A 19,562-nucleotide genomic window follows, 5' to 3' on the forward strand; every position below is an offset into this window, starting at 1 on the left:
TAAACACGCCCTCGGCACGACATGAAGGGCGTGGTTACCACTGACTGGGCCGCTTTAATAATGCTGTGAAACGGGTTGGGGCGTGGTTATCACGGAGTGGGCGGGTACGGGGCGTGTTCATCACAGTGGGCTTGCTGTGACTTGCCCTGCTCCGTACAGTAGAAGTTCTAGCCATAGGGCAAAGTCGCTGCTCTCAAGAATCTCCTAGCGCCCAGGGAAGAAGGTAAGTTATCTGCGGCTAGAGGGCGACACTGGGTGTTAGTCAATGATGGCTGTGGATGCTGGACACAACTGTTCCTAAATGTGATGTTCTGCACGACTTGAAGCAAGAGCTGACAATCTGCACTGATACAGTGTACTGGGAGATAAGGATCCTGTTAGATGGGTGCGTCTTCTATTGCACTTGCAGCCCTCCTGCGGCTATGAACCCGGAACTGCCAGACAGAAGGCCGGGGATTGGTTGTTTATTAGCAGCTTGTGTGACGCAGGTTGGTTTGGGGGTACAGCAGAGATGCCTCAGATCCCCATCATTAAAGCAGGGTCCAGGGGGCAAGTACATAAGCAATATGGCAACTGCTTTTAGCTACCACTGGATTGAGGAGCTGTGTAGTTCAACATCAGCTAGTTGTTAATCATTTGCCTCCACACTGTCCCTCTGAGGTGCCAGGGTGAGGGCCCCCTCTCTAACTCCAGCCCAGGGATTTCCCCTGCTATATAAGCTGCTACTGACTGATTTATAGTAAGGAATAGTGGCTAAGATTCACCTCAATAATCAGCTGATCCCAAAGAGACGAGGGCAGGCCTGGCACCCAGTGGCACATGTGCAGAAGGGCAGGGGCATCCCCAGGATTAGATTCCGCTACTTTGACTCACTGTGCTCAGTCACTTCCAGGCAGAAGATGAGTAACCAGGGTCACAAATAGAAATCGGCAACAACAGAAATGTATGGTGAGAGTCAGTTATTGAAAGAATAAAAATGCAATACAAAGGCGAAACATAAAATAAAAAGTGATAAATAAAAGCTTCAGCTGCAGTATATTAGCATGCATAAAAAGTATTGGCTGTGGAAAATCACAGCTAAGATAATGCGACTTTGATCAACTGGGTTCATTTACTGGTTACGTTTTGTTTAAATGTATTGAAGCAGCTCTCATGGGGGATCATTTCACTGGTCTAGGTCTTTAGGAGGTCCAGCCAAGGGCAAGTAACACTGTAGCATGCATCAGATAGGCAGGAATGATATTCTCTGGGTATGATCTGTGACTATGGGGCTGTAGGTATAGTAGGGGAGATATATTGACCCAGACTCCTCCAGAAATAATTCTGGTAATGATTTTGTACAATAAGGCAATACAAATAACAGAGGTACTGTAGTCTGATTTAAAGGCACCCATTGCCCCTATAAGCAGACCACTTTTTAGGTGACCCTGGGAGCAGTGGCTTTTACCTGGAGCCACTATCCAACTTGTTGCCCCACTGTGTGTTGCAGTATATACAGAAATGCGGAGCCAGGGCCCAGTTTGCCTGAGAACAGAATTTTTACATGCACTGGTCCTGAATTTTCATGTGCACTGCATGGCATCATAGTTGGCAGTAGCTGCAGGTGAGAACTTTATGTTGGTGGCAGACGGGGAGATTAGTCGCCTAGCGAAATGCCTTCCCGCCGGCAAAAATATGAGTCGCCGATTCGGATTTCCGAAGCCGTTCGAGGTTTCCTCTTGAGACAAGACCAATTGAGTCTCTGCCAGTAGAGTTTCCTCCACAGTCCACCCATAAAGCAAGAGTTTCGGTCCATAGCTTCAGTCACGGAAATTAGGGAGGGGGAGATAAGTATCTTTTGACCCAAGGAGTTTACCAATTGCCAATTTTGTGCCTCCCACCACAGTTATCTCTAAAGGGTATGTAAAGGCTTAAGCTGGCCATAGATGCAAAGATCCGATCGTACGAATCATCGTACGATCGGACTTTCCCATCTCCCGACCTGCCACTAACCATTCAGATCAAAGTCTTACCAGTCAGATTAGTTAAAGAACAGATCAGCAATGTTCTGCCCCTGACAGCAATCGTACGATATCTTTGTCCAACCAAAACTAGTGACAGTCTCCCACTGAAAATCGCCAATACATGCAGAGATATTATCGGCAGCCGACAGAAATTTTCTAACCTGTCCGATCGACCAAACGACCGATCTCCGCCGGACGAAAAATGTCGGGACTCTCCACACACGTTCCGAAAATTGTACGAATCCTCAATTCGTACGATCAGATCTTTGCGTCTATGGCCAGCTTAAAACTTTGGTTGTTTTAACAGTTGTGTACAAAATACAACAAAATATTCTGCAGTCAGATCCAGTCCTTCCAGTTCCATGAAGAAACTGTGAGTATTCCTGTGTGTGTGAGTTCATCAGAAGAAAAGAAGTGTATAGGTGTGTGACATACCCAAGGTCCTGAGTTGAGTGTACAACATTGCTGGCAAGTATAGCTTTCCAATGAGCAGAAGCCATGCCAGGAATCTGGCACAGGTCTAGAACAAGTGACAGTCAACAAGCGGCCCTTCATGTTGCCGGATTACAGCTGCGACACTGCCATGAATCTGTTGGTGGGAAGCTGAAAGTTGTAGTTGAAGAAAAAGATTCCAGTTCCAGACTAGTATAGCAACAAGGGTGTGGAACACGGTTGTATAGTATTTCCGTAGTATGTACTTGTTATTGCCTTTTGAAATCTGTCAGTTTGTGTACCTTGTACTCAGATACAGCATGAATAGTGTTCTGTGGCTTGTTACCATATTAAAGCAATAGTAACACCAAAAAAAAAAGGTATCAAAGTAATTAAAATATAGTGTACTACTGCCCTGCTTTTGTACAAGTTCTCTGCTTCAGAAAGACTGCTATATTCATTTATTTTATATTAAAAAAAAAAAACATTGCTACTGTTTCTTTAAGATGGGAATATACCAAACAGCATTAGTGCCATAAAGCTGGATATGTGCACAAAGTAAAGGAAAGCTTTTCATTTTTTTGTTTAGTTCTTTGCTTTATTTGCCCTTTAAACAAATAATGAAGCAAACATTTGATACCTTGGTTGTCTACTTTAATAACCACAAGGTCAAGGCAGGGATGTAACTTTGACAGATATAATACTCTGTAACAAGGTAAAGAAAGTACCCCGTTTGACCTTTAATAATAGAATTTCCAAATTATAATCAGTCTATAATAACCTATAATAGCCGAAGTCCCGAAGCGGCAAAAACACCCGAAGTCACGAAAATAGCTGAAGCCGAAGTGGCGAAAAGACCCGAAGTCAAGAAAACAGCCAAAATTGAAGTCCTGAAGTGGCGAAAAGTCACGAAAGGAGGTGAAGTTGAAGTCTTGAAGCCATGAGAATTCTACTGAACACCAATTTGTGTTTTTTTTTAATCCCCTGGCCACCAAAGTATTTTAATATTCTATAGGCCCCTGCCACCAATGTTATTTTAAAAAATATTTTTTGGGCCCCAATTTTTTTTACTTGTAAGGTCGGCCCTGGCGCCAATGTTTTTTTAAAAAATATTTTTTTGGGGTCCCAATTTTTTTTACTTGTAAGGGGGGCCCTGGCGCCAATGTTTTTTTAAAAAATATTTTTTTGGGGCCCCAATTTTTAAGACATGATTGATCTGGATTCCAGAATTAAAAAAATTTAATTAGTTAAAAAAGGCCATTTACTCCGGGTTCAGAAAAATGAAAGAAAATGGAAAATTGGAGAATGGTGGAGTTGTCCCAAAAGCTGCTGCCTATTATTTTTTATATCCCTGGGACACCACAAAGATGGAGGCTGTAGGGTAACCGTGACTGTGGTCTTGGAATTTGGAAATTCTATTATTAAAGGTCAAACGGGGTACTTTCTTTACCTTCTTACAGAGTATTACCCTTTAAACAAATTGAAATGCTTATTTAATAATAATTACTGCAATAGAAAAATGTAAATAAAAGTATTTGATTCAATGATCTATATAGTTAATATTAAATAAATGCAGGTTTTCTTCATAGCATTTTTAAGGAGATAATCTCTCTGTATTTATATTTGCAGTGTGTTCACTCAGGGGGGGGTGACACACACATACCTACTATGTATTAAACTCAGGAGGGGTTAGTCAACACAAAGGTCATAGCATGTGTGTAGGAGTGTCACCTATAGAACATAACTAAGTCATTGTTCTTTGCTGATCTCAGTGTAACAGTCACACAAGTACAATTGTACACAAAAGTGTAATACGCCCCTAGAAACAATTGTCTGTAAACCAAATGACTTACTGAGTGCAGTCATTTTCAGCTGCTTTTGTAAGGGTGTAGCTGTAATAATACAATTCTAAGAGAAGTATCAGTTCTGAGCACTTTCAGCAGGTCCATAGTTCCGGAGGCGGTGAAACACGAGGCTTGATTTCATTGCGTATTGTGTTTCTCTCAGCAGACTAGATGGCTCCAAAAAGGAAGGCAGCCACCCAGGCAAAGGCTTCTGGGAAAATCAAGAAGACCAAAGTAAAGGAGGAGGTTAAAGAGGAAGAGATTGAGCAGCCAGTAAAGGCCACTGACCGGTTCCAGAGTGCAGTTCAGGCTCTGAAGGCGGCATCAGGGAAGAAAGGGAAGGCCAAAGTTGATTCTTGTTGTCACCTGAGCGGATGTGGAGATTATGAGGTGAGTACACAAAGTGGCCTAGGAATGCCAGAGCAAGACATATGTTACCTTTGCACTGCATATCAGTGACTCTAGGAACCAAAATGCAGGTCAATTTAATGGAACAGTTACACCAAAAAATGAAAGTGTTTTAAAGTAATGAACATGTAATGTATTATTGCGCTGCACTGGTACAATGGGTGTGTTTGCTTCAGAAACATTATAGTTTGTATAAACAAGCTGCTGTGTAGCCATGGGGACAGCCATTCAAAGCTGAAAAAGGAGAAAAGGCACAGGATGCACAACAGATAACAGATAAACTCTGTAGTGTACAATGGATTATTCTGCACTTTTCTGTTATCTACTGTGTATCCTGTACTTGAATGGCTCCCTCCCCCCCCCCCCCCCCCGGGCTACACAGTAGCTTGTTTCTATAAACTATAGTTGTGTTTGTAAACTAAACACACCAGTTTTACCAGTGCAGGGCAACAGTACATTATATTTTCATTCCTTTAAAACACTTTCACTTTTGGTGTCATTGTTCCTTTAAGGGGATATACAAATGCTTAGAGTAAATGGAGGGCAATGCAGCTAACTGCCATGTTTAGTGAAATAGGATTATTCAGATGCAGGAATATAAAAACATCTCCTCCAAATGAAAGATGGAATAAACATAACACTGTACACCATAAACCCTGCACACTGGTCAAATTAATAATATGCTATTTGATCAGTGTGCAGAGTTTCTGGTTTGCAGTTTAAAGGAGAAGGAAAGGGAAAAAAAACTATACCTTTCTCCTTTTATTGTACTCCCCCAGACCTCCTGAAACGCTATTCTAAAAATGCTCATATATCAGTCAAATCTTATATAATGGATGTCTGTGTTCGCATATATATATATCCAGGCAGGCACCATATTAGTAAGGTTGCGACGGCTACTTCTTTCTTCTTAATACGCATGCGCCCAGAAAAAAAAAACATTTTACTCGCCCCAAGGACATGCGCACTACAACTACATTATGCCTATGCGCATCAAGGCTGAGCGGAAGATGGCTGTGAAAAGAGTGACGTCACCCGAGTCACACAATGCAGTCTAAGGAGAGTGTCGCTGCTTACACATCAGACCAGGGAGGAAAATATACAAACTCTCAGTAAGTTCTATGCGCAAAAGACTTTTGTTAGAAGGCTATTTAAGTATACCCTTTCCTTCTCCTTTAAGAGGATAAGACAGGCCCTATTGTCTATGTTCACCTTGTGCCTGTTTTGTAATATAGAATCAAAAGGAAATTCACTGGCACACAGGTAATACTAGCAGGGTAAACCCTTGCTATTTTATTCAATGGTTTGCAGCATGCAAACCATTGAATAAAATAGCAAGGGTTTACCCTGCTAGTATTACCTGTGTGCCAGTGAATTTCCTTTTGATTCGTCAATTCAAGGTGGGACGCCGATTCTACCATTGCTGTGCACCAGGGACTATCTTCTATCCAAGGCTAGGGTGTGTGAGTGCATTTGCTAATTTTCCTGTTTGGTAATATAGACCATAGGTCAGACTCTGTTGACCTGAAGTTTGTATTATTAGGGCAGAGACACACGTTGAGATTCGGGGAGATTCAGTCGCCCAGCGACAAGTCGACTCATCATCGCGCGACTAATCTCCCTGAACTGCCTTCCTGCCGGCTAGAATCTAATCAATCACAAGGAAACTTCAGGCGGCTTCGGAGAAATGATTGCCATCCTGCGGGGAGATTAGTTGCCCGATGAAGAGTCAAGTCGCTGGGCGACTATTCCCCCCCCCCCGAATCTCCACGTGTGTCTCTGCCCTTAGTGTGTTGTACTGGCACAAAAACCCTGCCAAAGCTCACATGCTAAGCTTCAAGTGGTTTAGTGCATGCTTGTTATTTTAAAATGAGTTGTGAACAACATTTACTCTCTCACCCATTAATCAGAAGCACCCAAGTGCATGCTTTACATCCTATTGTAAGTATGTGGCCAACTGTATTTTGCCATAATTCCCTAATTGCCCATGCTTAATGCTAATTGCCAATTGCTAGAAACCAAAGAACTAAAGGAATCTGGTTAGAAATAACTTATTTTTAATATTGAACCTACTGTACCAGCCCAGGGGCACAGCAGCCCTATAAGATTATTGATCCATTTTGAGTGTCAGTGGAACTGCACATGCTCAGTCTGCTATGGGGTGCTGTTAACAAGCTAAGTTTATCGTTCATCGGAAAATCATCATAGCAGAAAGTCAAATTTGTCATAGAAGCTGATGCTTCGGTACTGATTATTATTCACTTCTCATGCCCAATGACTGGTCTGAATTAAATGCTCAGTAGCTTGGTAACATAAATTATATATTGTGTCTTTACAGTGTTGTGAGCCAGGTAAGTGACAGTAGCCCGGAGAATATGCAGTTAATCAGCAGACAAGAAGATGGGGAGCTACTGGAGCATCTCTGGAGACACAGATTTTTGCTACTAAAGGATTGTAGTGGATATGGGCTGGTAGAGAAGCTCAGGGCATTATGTGTAAAACATCATTCTTTGTATAGCTTTAGTTTTAAAATGTGCGTTCTAGTTTAATAATGTGAACATAATAAGTTCCTGTTTTGAAGCTAAACCATTGCCTCGTGTTAACTGCCCCTCTTAAATATGTTCTGTCTCAGGTGTATGAAGATTATGATTGTATGTTAAACCAAACGAACATTGGAAGCAACAACAATAAGTTTTATGTTATCCAACTAATTACAAGCAAAAAAGAGTCTTATTGTTGGAACCGCTGGGGCCGAGTGGTGAGTATATTAGTGTGACTTTTTCTGATAATATTGCTGCACCCCAACAGAGATTTTGTGGTGCTTAAAGAGACACCCAATATCTATTGCATTTAGGGTGAGCTCGGACAGTCTAAGCTTTCCCCATTCCCCAATCTGGCTGGTGCACAGAAAGATTTTGAGAAGAAGTTCAAGGACAAAACCAAGAACTCATGGTCAGAAAGAGAGAATTTCACTGCCCATCCCGGGAAGTACACAATGATTGAGGTGCAACATAATGATGATGATGACGATGAAGGGTCGGGGGAGGCTACTGTCAAGGTGAGCTTAAATTATTAAAATGTAGGGCTGGATTTTAAGATATCTTCGCCCCTACGCCCCCCTCCATCACTTACACTCATCCTCTGCACTCATACCCCGCAACCCCCCTGCTGCTCACCAACCTGCTGCCCCCACTTACGCTGCTTCTTTTCAATCTCTTGATGCGGCAAGTGGTGGCATGCCACCCCCCCAATAGTTGCCACCCTAGGCCCGGGCTTTCGCTTTCACCCATTGATAAATACTCTTTTAAAAATGCCATAGAAATGAATGGAGAGTGGTGGAATTTCACTCTAGAGGACTGTGGACTTCACTTTTTGATAAATATACCCCAGAGTCTGAGAGGATATTAACAAAGAGATTGGAGTCAGATAAGGTCCAAAAATCTTTCATAGCCAAGTTAGTTTACCCAGTGTTTTTTCTATACTTCTAATTCTATTCTCCCAAACCAATTATCTCTCAACCTCCTATCCCTTTTTTTGACCTACTTAATTATTTGTCTGTCTCCCTCTTTGACAGGCAGACACAGTTGATGGAACCGTCCAAAAGGTTAAGCCATGTTCCCTTGACAAACCCACACAGGACCTAATGAGTCTGATCTTCAGCAGTGACATGTTCAAGGAAGCCATGCAGACAATGAATCTAGGTACTGAAGAGGAAGTCAATAAAGAGACTTCTGATTAATAAAACACCAACATACATGGAGATTAAGCACAAAATAAGGACATAGTACAAGGAAAGGAGAGACTAAAAGGAATACATAATAAAGGAATAAAAGGATTTCATATCTGGACATAAATAGATTTTAATAGTATTCCAAAAGTATAGCAAGAAAGAAAGATATTGAGGTGGAACTAGTTAATGCACAAGGACATATCAAGGGGAAATGTTTTTTTGCAAACGAGGAGTCATTAATAGTTGCAAGAATATTCCCTTCACTGATGTTTTATTATCTATTAATGAACCCAAAGCATAGCTTATATTGGCATTAGTATAGCAATATATTACTGAAGACTGACAGACTTGCTATTAGGTGACTCAGTGGCAGAAATGTGCATGCTGTTATATCTTTGAACTGCAAAAGAAAACCCATAAAGGACCTGCAAGGAACCCTCAATTTAAAGGGAGATTCCACCAAAAACTGTTTTTGTAGCATATTAAAAAATATACTAAGCATTTTTCCAACATAAACATTTTTCAATAGTTTTAAAGCTAATATTAATCGATAGTAGTATTGGTTAATCAGATTTTTTGAAAAGTTTGACTTTTGAAACACTTCTCATCCAGGTCTGTTATTCAGCTGGCATATGCTACATTGTTTTAGGAATCAGATCCAGAATTGCAGAGAATAATAAACAGCCATTCAGATACTGCTTTTAATATCTGTTACATTTACTATATAAAACTAATAATGTAATAATAACTTTCAGTGGCCAGGAAAGGCTAATTCACTGGGATGTGGGGTGCAAAACATGTTAAAGGAAGCACCAGCCCAGGGTAGAAAAACGTTACAATTTCATTTGCTGGGTGGTGAATAACATTTTGCCAGCAGCCAGTGAATTTTTATACATTCCATGTCATTTAAAACTATTGAACATTTTTTTCATTATGCAATGCTATGCAAAAGTAATGAAAAGTAAATAATGAAAATAGTTACAGTAAATCCTGCTGGAATCCCGCTGAGATCAGTATGAGGTGTCCAGCAGGGACAGGGGCATGTTCCCGTGATGGAAGGGGACACTGGTGATAGACATGGCGGCTTTTTCTTGCAGACATTAAGAAGATGCCGTTGGGGAAGCTGAGCAAGGCACAGATAGCAAAGGGCTTTGAGGCTTTGGATGAGCTGCAGGCAGCACTGGACAGAAAGGCGAACAAGGGGGTGCTGAGTGATCTATCCTCCCGATTTTACACCATCGTCCCACATAATTTTGGACGTAGAACACCTCCAGTTATTGACACCGTGGAGGTTTTACAAGCCAAGAAGGATATGTTGCTGGTACTGGCAGTGTCTTACAGTATTGTACAGTGTCTGTTTTCTCTCCCATATTTCATCCAGGTGCTTTAGTTCCCCTTTAAAAGTACACTTAACTATCAGTGTTCTTGTATCCTTGTTTATTTGTGCCTGTTAAAGTGAAATGCACATGCCAGATAGCACTCTGTATCTGAGCATGATATAATCAAATTTAGGTTGTTCCTACAGTTCCAATTATCCCCCTTACCTTAAAGTAGGCTTTTGTGTTTGGCTTTAGATTGTGCCCCCAGAATGACATCAGAGCATGGCTGAAGCTATTACAGTATTACCCCCAAATCATTCTATTCTAATTCACTACAGCTTGACATTAAAGGGGCAGTATACCCCTTTTTCAACATAGTTCAATATTTAGAGCTACTAAAGGAACAGTAACATCAAATAATGTAATTTTTTTCAAAGTAATAAAATTATAATGCAGTGTTGCCCTGCACTGGTAAAACTGATGTATTTGCTTCAGAAACACTACTATAGTTTAAAAAAATAAGCTTCTGTGTAGCAATGGGGGCAGCCATTCAAATGAGAAAAGGCTTAGGTTACACAGCAGATAAGCTCTATAGAACATAATGGTGTTATCTGTTATCCACTATTTAACCTGTGCCATATAGTCTTTTTTCAATTTCTGCCATTGCTACACAGCAGCTTGTTTATATGAACTATTGTAGTGTTTCTGAAGCAAACCGGTCAGTTTTACCACTGTAGGGCAACATTACATGATATTTTCAATACACTTTAATTTTTTGGTGTTACTGTTCCTTTAATCTTGTGTGTGCAGTATATGAAATTAGTTCTTTGGGTTTGTCTAATACAGTTGTTGTCCCGCGCAATGTCTGTCTCTTAGTACTTCTCTCTTGTCCTTAGGTGCTGGCAGACATAGAGCTAGCTCAGACCCTGCAGGCAGACAAGGTGAAGAAGGAGGAGGAGGAGGAAAAGGTACAAGAAGTTCCCCACCCTCTGGATGTTGATTATGGGCTTCTCAAGTGCGACCTCAGTCTCCTGGATACAAAGTCTGAGGAGTACAAGGTGAAACATATAGAAATTGGGGGTGGAGCATGACCTCAGCCAATAAGGAGACATGTCTGTGTAACTGAATTGTAATTTGTCACAGGTGATAAATACATATGTGAAAAATACTGGCCCCTCATACAGCCCACTGAAGATCTTGAACGTGTGGTCCGTTAACAGAGAAAAAGAGGTGGGTGTACATGCTGCACTCTTATCCTGTGCATCACATTCCCCATAAATACACACTGCATTTCTGTAACCTGTGCATCACATTTCCCATAAGTACACACTGTATTTCTCTCACCTATATTGGGGGACACAGGCACCATAGGGATGAAGATCCTGCAGCTTGGAGAGTGGACTCTAAGAGTTAAAGATGACTCCTCCTCCAGCTCTGGGCTTCATCCCCTGCCGCCTCTTACCCTCACCAGTTTCTTTTAGTGTCCTCAGAAGAGAACATGGACACCCTGTGGCAGGAGCATGTGATCTAACTACGGTGCAGGTCATGCCACGATGGGGCGAGAGTATATCTGTAGCCAGTGCCCCATCAGCCAGATGCCTTCAGCAGATGCCCACCTGCCGGTGGGCATCTGCCGCCTACAGATTCTCCTGACATCCTGACTTCCAATGAGTCACAAATGAGAGGCGTTACTAAAAGTAATCCAGGATCTAGCAGATTCAGGGATCATCCAACTGGTCCCACAATCAGACAAGGGGAAGGGATTTTATTCAAACCTCTTCATTGTACCCAAGAAGGATGGTTCCTACAGATCGGTGCTAGACCTAAAGACCCTCAACAGGTTAGTCAAAACCTACCATTTCAAGATGGAAACAATACAATCCTCCTAATGTAAATGGGAAAACACAAACTCATGTCAGTAATAGATATAAAGGACGAATACCTGCACATACCTATTCATCCCAATCACCACAGATTTCTGAGGTTCTATGATGTGGGGAACCACTGGCAGTTTGTGGCCCTACCTTTTGGCCTGTCATCGGTCTCCTGCGTTTCCACAAAGATCATGGCAGTGGCATTATCAGGACTCGGACTGAGGGGCATCAGCGGAATCCCTTACCCTGGACATTCTCTCTAGCCTACATCTTTCCTCCCTTGTTCTCATACCAAGAGTCATCAAGAAAATCAGGCGGGAAAAGACTCAAACAATCTTGGTGGCCCCCTCTTGGCCCTGAAGACTGTGGTTGGCAGAACTAGTAGACATGGTGGCAGACATGACCCTACATCTCCCTTTGAGAGAAGACCTACTCACATAGGGACCGATTGTCGACCAGAATTCACATCTATGGACTTTAACGGCATGGCTCTTGAGGCCCTAGTATTGGAGGCACCCAGAGCTCCCAAAGAGGTGATCCCCACCATGCTACGAGCTTGAAAACTGGTCTCAGCAAAGATATACCACAGAGTGTGGAAGACTTTCATTGGTTGGTGCGAATTGAGAGGAAAAGACCAGAGAAAGGCAAAGGACAAAGGCATTCTCTCTTTTCTACAGTAAGGTCTCGCAAAGGGACTAGCTCTGAGCTCACTGAATTTACAAGTCTCAGCACTTTCCATTCTCTTTCAGCGGAGGATAGCGACCGGCAACAATATTAAGACTTTTTTACAAGGGGCTACCAGACTAGTGCCTCCCTATAGGTATCCAGTTCCCCCCTTGGGACCTAAATTTGGTACTGTCAATCCTCCAAGAGGACCCCTTTGAACCACTGGATTCAATTCCACTGCTCACACTTACTGAGAAGGTGGTATTTCTTTTGGCGATCACATCGGCCTGCAGAATATCAGAACTGGCAGCATTATTGTGCAAGTCTCCTTTTACTATCATCCATTGTGATAAGGTGGTTTTGAGATCGACACCAGAATTTTTACCAAAATTTGTTTCGGAATTTCGCCTAAATCAGGATTTTGTGGTTCCGTCGCCCTGTCTTGAACCAAAGAATTCACAAGAAAGGCACCTTACAGGCAAGATGTCGTCCGAGCAATCAAGAGCTACTTGGAAGCTACAAAAGGGATTAGAAAAGCAGATTCTCTTTTCATTCTTCCAGATGGTAGCAAAAGAGGAATGAAGGCAGCTAAGTTGACCATAGCGAAATGGATTCACTCCACTATCATCAGAGCTTATGTTGTAAAGGGCAAGCCGCCCCCTTCAAAATCCGAGCTCACTCATTCAGTCAGTACTTCCTGGGCTGTTCGCCACCAAGTGTCGGCCGAGCAAGTGTGTCAAGCCGCTACTTGGTCATCCCCTCACACCTTCACAAGCTTCTACAGGCTTCACACACTTCAGCTGAAGCCAGCTTTGGGAGGAAGGTGTTACAGACTGTTCTTATTTGAACATGATCAACGGGTACAGGTCCCGCCCTCAGGGGTTGCTTTGGGTCCCCCAATATTGGTGAGAGAAAGGAAGATTTTAGTACTTACCGTTAAAACCTTTTCTCTCATCCTACATTGGGGGACACATGCCTCGCCTCAATGTTAAAAAAAAAAGATGAATATGTAGGGCCTCTGCAGGCCATAGAAAAAGTTCTTCTTCCATCATGATTATGGTGTTAATTAGGTTATGATAAGGGGTGGGAGACTCCTTCTCTGTTTTGGGTGATATGGCGAGTTACTCCTTCTTCGGTCAGAAACTGGAGAGAGTAGGAGGAGGCAAGGGTTGAAGCCCAGAGCAGGAGGAGGAGTCATCTTTAACTCTTAAGGTGATCATAGACATAACAATTACAATCTTTCTTGGAAAAGATCTTCAATACACACGAGTAGAGCTGAATCGTCAGATATACAGGTAGAAATACAGGTTGAAACAATGGAATTCTACCTGTATCTGACGATTCAGCACTAACAATGGCCGATGTTTGGCGAATTTGCGCAACGGACGTAACTACGCAAATTCACAACGCACGCATTGTACTTAACGCTACCTTTTACGCTAGACTTCCTTCGCCACCTCAGACCAGGCGAAGCGCAATAGAGTAGATAGGGATTTCTTCAAAAAAAGTTCAAATTTTTTCTAAGTCCCAAAAAACGCTGGCGTTTTTTCTATATTATGGGTGATAGGCTGAAAAAGATCGAAAAAATTTTTGGGGCTCCCCTCCTTCCCCCCTACATTTCATAACTCATGGCAACTTAACTATACAGTGGGCACATGTGTAGTGCAAAATAAAAATTTTATTTGATGTTTTGAAGGTTTTCCAGGCATTTGTAGAGCTGCTACATATTCCTCCATTGAAATTTGAATTTGGCGCCGTATGCAAATTAACCATCGCTAGCGTAACTTCGCTTCACTTAGCGAATCAACGCTAGCGCAACCTTACGCTACCCCTGAGGGCAACTTCGGATTTTAGTGAATTTGTGGAGCGCTAGCGAAACTACACCTGGCGAAGTGTGGCGAAGTTACGCCTGGCGCAACTACGAATCTTAGTGAATTTGCCCCTTAGTGTCCACTCTCCAAGCTGCAGGATCTTTATCCCCATGGTGCCTGTGCCCCCCAATGTAGGATGAGAGAAAACGATTTAACAGTAATTACTAAAATATTCCTTTCTGTAACCTGTGCATTACATTTCCATAAATACACACTGCATTTCCATAACCCGTGCATCACATTTCCCATGTATACAAACACTACACTTGTGTAACCTGTGCATTACTTTTGTCATGTATATACACACATTTCCCATATGTACAGACTGTATTACTGTATCATGTGCATTACATTTCCCATATATACATGCTGCATTTGTCAATCAATTTTCCTATATGAATATATTGTGAAGTTTGGGGGGATCACACCAGGATTTGCACCATAATTGCAGGCCACTCCAGAGTAAAGGAAAAACAACTTTACCAGTAGCCATAAAGTGACAACAGAAAAATAGACTTGAATTCAGCAACACAAGTCGAAAAATACAAAATAGCTTACTTCAGCCAAGTACATTGTTCAGTCTGCATGGAGTAAATAGTCTCACTCACTCTTTCCCTAGTGAACAGCAAGTTACTACAACGTGAACTCCTTCTCACTCCATTTTTCCCACCACTTCACCTGCTTCTCACTTCCTTAGAACGTCCCTTGGATGTCAAGCCCACACCTCTGGCTGGTTAACCCTATGGTGTCTCTTAAGGGGTGACTCTTTAAGTGATGGCTCAAAACCTAAAGAAGGGGGATAGATATCTGCCATCCACTATATATACCCTCCGACTTTTACAATATATATATATATCACACACACACACACAAAGTATAGCGTCACTCACAGGGTTTTAAGTCAAAAATAAGAAAAATATGTATTAGACTCACTTTTTCGATCCCCCACAGGGATCTTCGTCAGGAGTATACAGACAAACAACCACACACTGCATTACTGTATCCTGTGTATCACATTTCTCATGTATATACACTGCATTTGTGTAACCTGTGCCCTAAAGTACACTGTATTTATGTGACCTGTGCATCACATCTGCCACATACAAACACTTTAATTGTGTATCCTGTGCATCACATCTAAACAGGACATCTACGTAATCTGTTCATTATATCTGCCAATATATAAACTAAATTTCTGTGATCAGTGCTTCACATTAGCCTAACATACAGTGTGCAAGTTGTATCATTAACACACTATAGGGTCATTTACAATGCAGGACGTAGTATGCAAAAATATCGTGTTTTTTCCCCTGGCAGGAGGAGAGATTAAATGCCCATAAAGACATTGATAACCGCCGCCTGCTCTGGCATGGTACTAACATAGCGGTGGTAGTTGCTATATTAAAAAGTGGCCTTCGCATTATGCCGCATTCAGGGGGTCGTGTTGGGAAAGGAATCTACTTTGCCTCTGAGAACAGTAAATCTGCTGGATATGGTAAGTTAGCGATATAAACTGTTTGTTGTGTTACAATATGGCAGTGTGTCCTTGTTACAGTTTGAGAAACGCAAGATACTGTGCACTTTTGCTATAGTACAGGTATGGGATTCGTTATCCAGAAACCCGTTATCCAGAAAGCTCTTTATTATGGAAAGTTCATCTCCCATGGACTCCATTTTATCCAAATAATCCATATTTTTCTCTGTAATAATAAAACAATACCTTGTTTTATTAATCCTTTTTGAAGGCAAAAACAATCCTATGTGGTTTATTTCATGATTTTCTAGTAGACTTAAAGGGGTGGTTCGCCATTAAGTTAACTCTTGGTATGTTATAGAATGGCCATTTCAAAGCAACTTTTCATTTGGTCTTCATTATTTATTTTTTATAGTTTTTTTTTAATAATTTGCCTTTTTCTTCTGACTCTTTCCAGCTTTCAAACGGGGGTCACTGACCCAATCTAAAAAACAAATGCTCTGTGAAGCTACAAATGTATTGTTATTGCTTATTTTCATTGCTCATCTTTCTATTCCCTTCTCCTATTCATATTCCAGCCTCTTATTCCAACCAATGCATGGTTGCTGGGGTAATTTGGACACTAGCAGCCAGATTGCTGAAATTGCAAACTGGAGAGCTGCTAAATAAAAAGCTAAATAATTAAAAAAAAACACAAATAATAAAGAATCAAATCCTATGCAAAATTGTCTGAGAATATCACTCTCTACATCATACTAAAAGTTAACTCAAAGGTGAACAACCCCTTTTAGGTATGAAGATCCAAATTACGGAAAGATACTTTATTCGGAAAACCCCAGGTCCTAAGCATTCTAAATAACAGGTCTCATACCTGTATTGGTTGTCTATTGTGAAGAAAGTGATTTCTAAGGGAGTTTCTGTCTTTGCAGTTGGTTGTACCTCTAAGAACCTTGGCATCATGTTTCTAAATGAAGTGGCTTTAGGGAAGGAGCACCACATCACAATGGATGATTGCAGCTTGAAATCCCCACCAAAGGGCTACGACAGTGTGGTGGCTCGTGGGTGCACCGAACCGGGTAATGAAGATGCACAACATATATGAAGCAGTAGTTGTAGCCCAAGTTACTATGCCTGTTCCCCTCATTTATTGGTCTTTTCAGATCTGCTATGTCTCCATATACCCAATGCCCACTCTAAGGAAAAAAAAGGCTTATAGAATAAATTATATATTGCTGAATGCATAAGGCAACCCAAAATTAAAGCCTTGGTTCTCCATTTCTTGTATAACTACATAGGATTCCTGGGAATGAGTGAATCACTCACAGCAACTCATATACCGGCAATTAATATACATTCATCCGTTAGGCTTTTCCTGCTCTATTTTTACATGTATACATTTGGTTTTGGAATGGTAGTATTATGTGTAAGATTCAGTATTAAAGGAGAAGTAAAGGCTGCGTTTACTTGGGGCTGCTTACCTGAAACCTCAGGCCGGTGCTCCATCTGCAGAAAACTGCACCGGTCCGGGGATTCTTCCAGTGAGCACCACGGAGAGATCGGCTTCCTTCTTCTTCTTTCTTCAAATTTCCCAGGGCAGATGCATGTGCAGTAGAACGAAATAGCCGACTTCTTCATTAAAGTTCCAGATTTTCGAGCTACTGCACATGCACCCCCGCGCAAAGAAAGAAGAAGAAGGAAGCCGATTACTCCGTGGTGCTCGCTGGAAGAACCCCCAGACCAGTGCAGTTTTATTCTGAAAGGAACACCAGCCTGGGGTTTCAGGGAAGTATATACAATCACTTGGGGGTGCCTAACTTTTGCTACCTCCTAGTAAACTACTTTAAAGGAAAACTATACTCCCAAAATGAACACTTAAGCAAAAGATAGTTCATATCATATTAAGTGGCATATTAAAGAATATTACCAAACTGGAATATATATTTAAGTAACTATTGCCCTTTTACATCTCTTGCCTTGAGCCACCATTTCGTGATGGTCTCTGTGCTGCCTCAGAGATCACCTGACCAGAAATACTTCAACTCTAACTGTAACAGGAAGAAGTGTGGAAGCAAAAGACACAATTCTGTCTGTGAATTGGCTCATGTGACCTAACATGTATGGTTTGTTGGTATGTTTGTGAGCACAGTGAATCCTACGATCCCAAGGGGCGGCCCTTATTTTTTAAAATGGCAATTTTCTATTTATGATTACCCAATGGCACATACTACTAGAAAAGTATATTATTATGAAAATTGTTTATTTACATGAAGCAGGATTTTACATATGAGCTGTTTTATGCAATATCTTTTTATAGAGACCTACATTGTTTGGGGGGTATAGTTTTCCTTTAAGGGAAAGGGAACAACTGCCTTCTTGTACTGAGCTCAGAGATCCAATGGTGCTAATGTTTGAACCCATCTTCTCAACTTGGCACTGATTCCATACTGGCCTGTGCAGCTCCTGGATTACAAGAGAAGGGTAGTGTCACTTTAAATCCCTCTCTATACCAGCTGTGTTCACACTTTGAATAGCTAAGCCCAGCAAGGTTCTCCTAAACTGTGTTATAGTGTAGGACAGGGGTCTCCAACCTTTTTTACTCGTGAGCCACATTCATATGTAAAAAGATTTAAGGAACAATACAAGCATGAAAAAAGTCACTGGGAGTGCCTGATACAAATTATGATTGGCTATTTGGTAGCCCCTATATGAACTTGCACCCTACGTGGAAGTTTTTATGCAACTAAAACTTGCCCCAAACCTGGAATTCAAAATAAACACCTGTTTTGAGGTCTCTGAGAGCAACATCCAAGGGGTTGGTGAGCAACATATTGCTCTGGAGACACTGGTTGGGGATCACAGATATAGGATAATGGTAGCTTCCAAAAGACAGGTTTCTAGATGCCTGTTTAATAGTCTTCATGTATTTATCAATCATAAAGGATTCTGCTTCTGTTTACAGACCCTGCTAAGGACCGTGTTCTGGCTTTAGATGGGCGGAAGATAACTGTTCCACAAGGACCTCCTATCAAGATGGAAAAATACAATTGCACGTCGTTTAGTCAGAGCGAGTACTTGGTGTATAAGGAGAGCCAGGCCCGTCTGCGCTACCTTCTGCTGCTCCAGTTCTAAATCTTATCTAATTCTCGCCTTTTTGCTCCTTTGCAGCCACTGTATAACCGTTATATAGATTTGTATTCTCAGAGGCACTTTATCATGCATTGTACTCACATGAAGATACTATTAATAATCATATTAATATTTGTGCTTTGAAATTCTATAACTTTAGGAGAAATACAGTGCATGTGATATACTTATTACAGTACAGTTCTAATAACCTTAGATATGGCCAGACCCCTTTAGATACAAGGGAAGTGCTGTTTGGACCTTGTTATATATTTGAACTATATAAAGGTTTTCATGAGGTTATTTTAAATAGTTTTTTTTATTGTTAATATTATTTTTATGGTCATGAGACCATTACTGTAATATGTAAGAGTAAATCTAGATTATCCAAAACCTACTGCAGCTGTCAGAAGTTATTGCAGCTACACAGCACTATACACATAACAGGCTACGGGGATCAGGAGCTCCATCTACATATACAGACCCCATCTCTGTACAGATCAGCCCTACACAGGATTCACCCTGAGCTTATACGTGTAATGTCCAACATATCTTTTAATTAGTTATTGGTGAACAAAGATCAAGTGCAAGTTACCTGTGAATGCAGTTAGTTATGCTTAGTTATGGCTTCTGGGGCAGAAATGCAACAATACACACATAACAGAGAGTTTTCAGGGGATGTAAGATCGTTCCATAAAGTTAAGGGATTCTGTTAGAATAAAAAAATATAATTCATTAACTGCAAGAGGGAGTAAATCAATATGCACAACCTTCTGTTTCTAAGGGAAGTGCCCCTTTTAGTATGTTACTGGCTACTC

The 19,562-nt window shown here is 41.3% G+C and overlaps 1 protein-coding gene across 3 annotated transcripts; it reads left to right on the forward strand.

The window, feature by feature from the left end:
• Positions 1-85: 85 nt before the first annotated feature.
• Positions 86-19,141, forward strand: parp3.L (poly(ADP-ribose) polymerase family member 3 L homeolog). 3 transcript variants are annotated; one of them, XM_018256892.2, is made up of 11 exons: positions 86-223; positions 4,446-4,669; positions 7,320-7,445; positions 7,542-7,745; positions 8,262-8,388; positions 9,515-9,738; positions 10,633-10,794; positions 10,880-10,966; positions 15,465-15,642; positions 16,551-16,697; positions 18,581-19,141. In XM_018256892.2, the coding sequence occupies exons 2-11, from the start codon at positions 4,451-4,453 to the stop codon at positions 18,748-18,750; spliced, it is 1,644 nt and encodes a 547-aa protein (XP_018112381.1). In that variant the 5' UTR covers positions 86-223; positions 4,446-4,450; the 3' UTR covers positions 18,751-19,141.
• The last annotated feature ends 421 nt before the right edge of the window (positions 19,142-19,562 follow it).

The sequence above is a fragment of the Xenopus laevis genome, chromosome 4L, assembly GCF_017654675.1.
Source record: "Xenopus laevis strain J_2021 chromosome 4L, Xenopus_laevis_v10.1, whole genome shotgun sequence".
NCBI lineage: Eukaryota > Metazoa > Chordata > Amphibia > Anura > Pipidae > Xenopus > Xenopus laevis.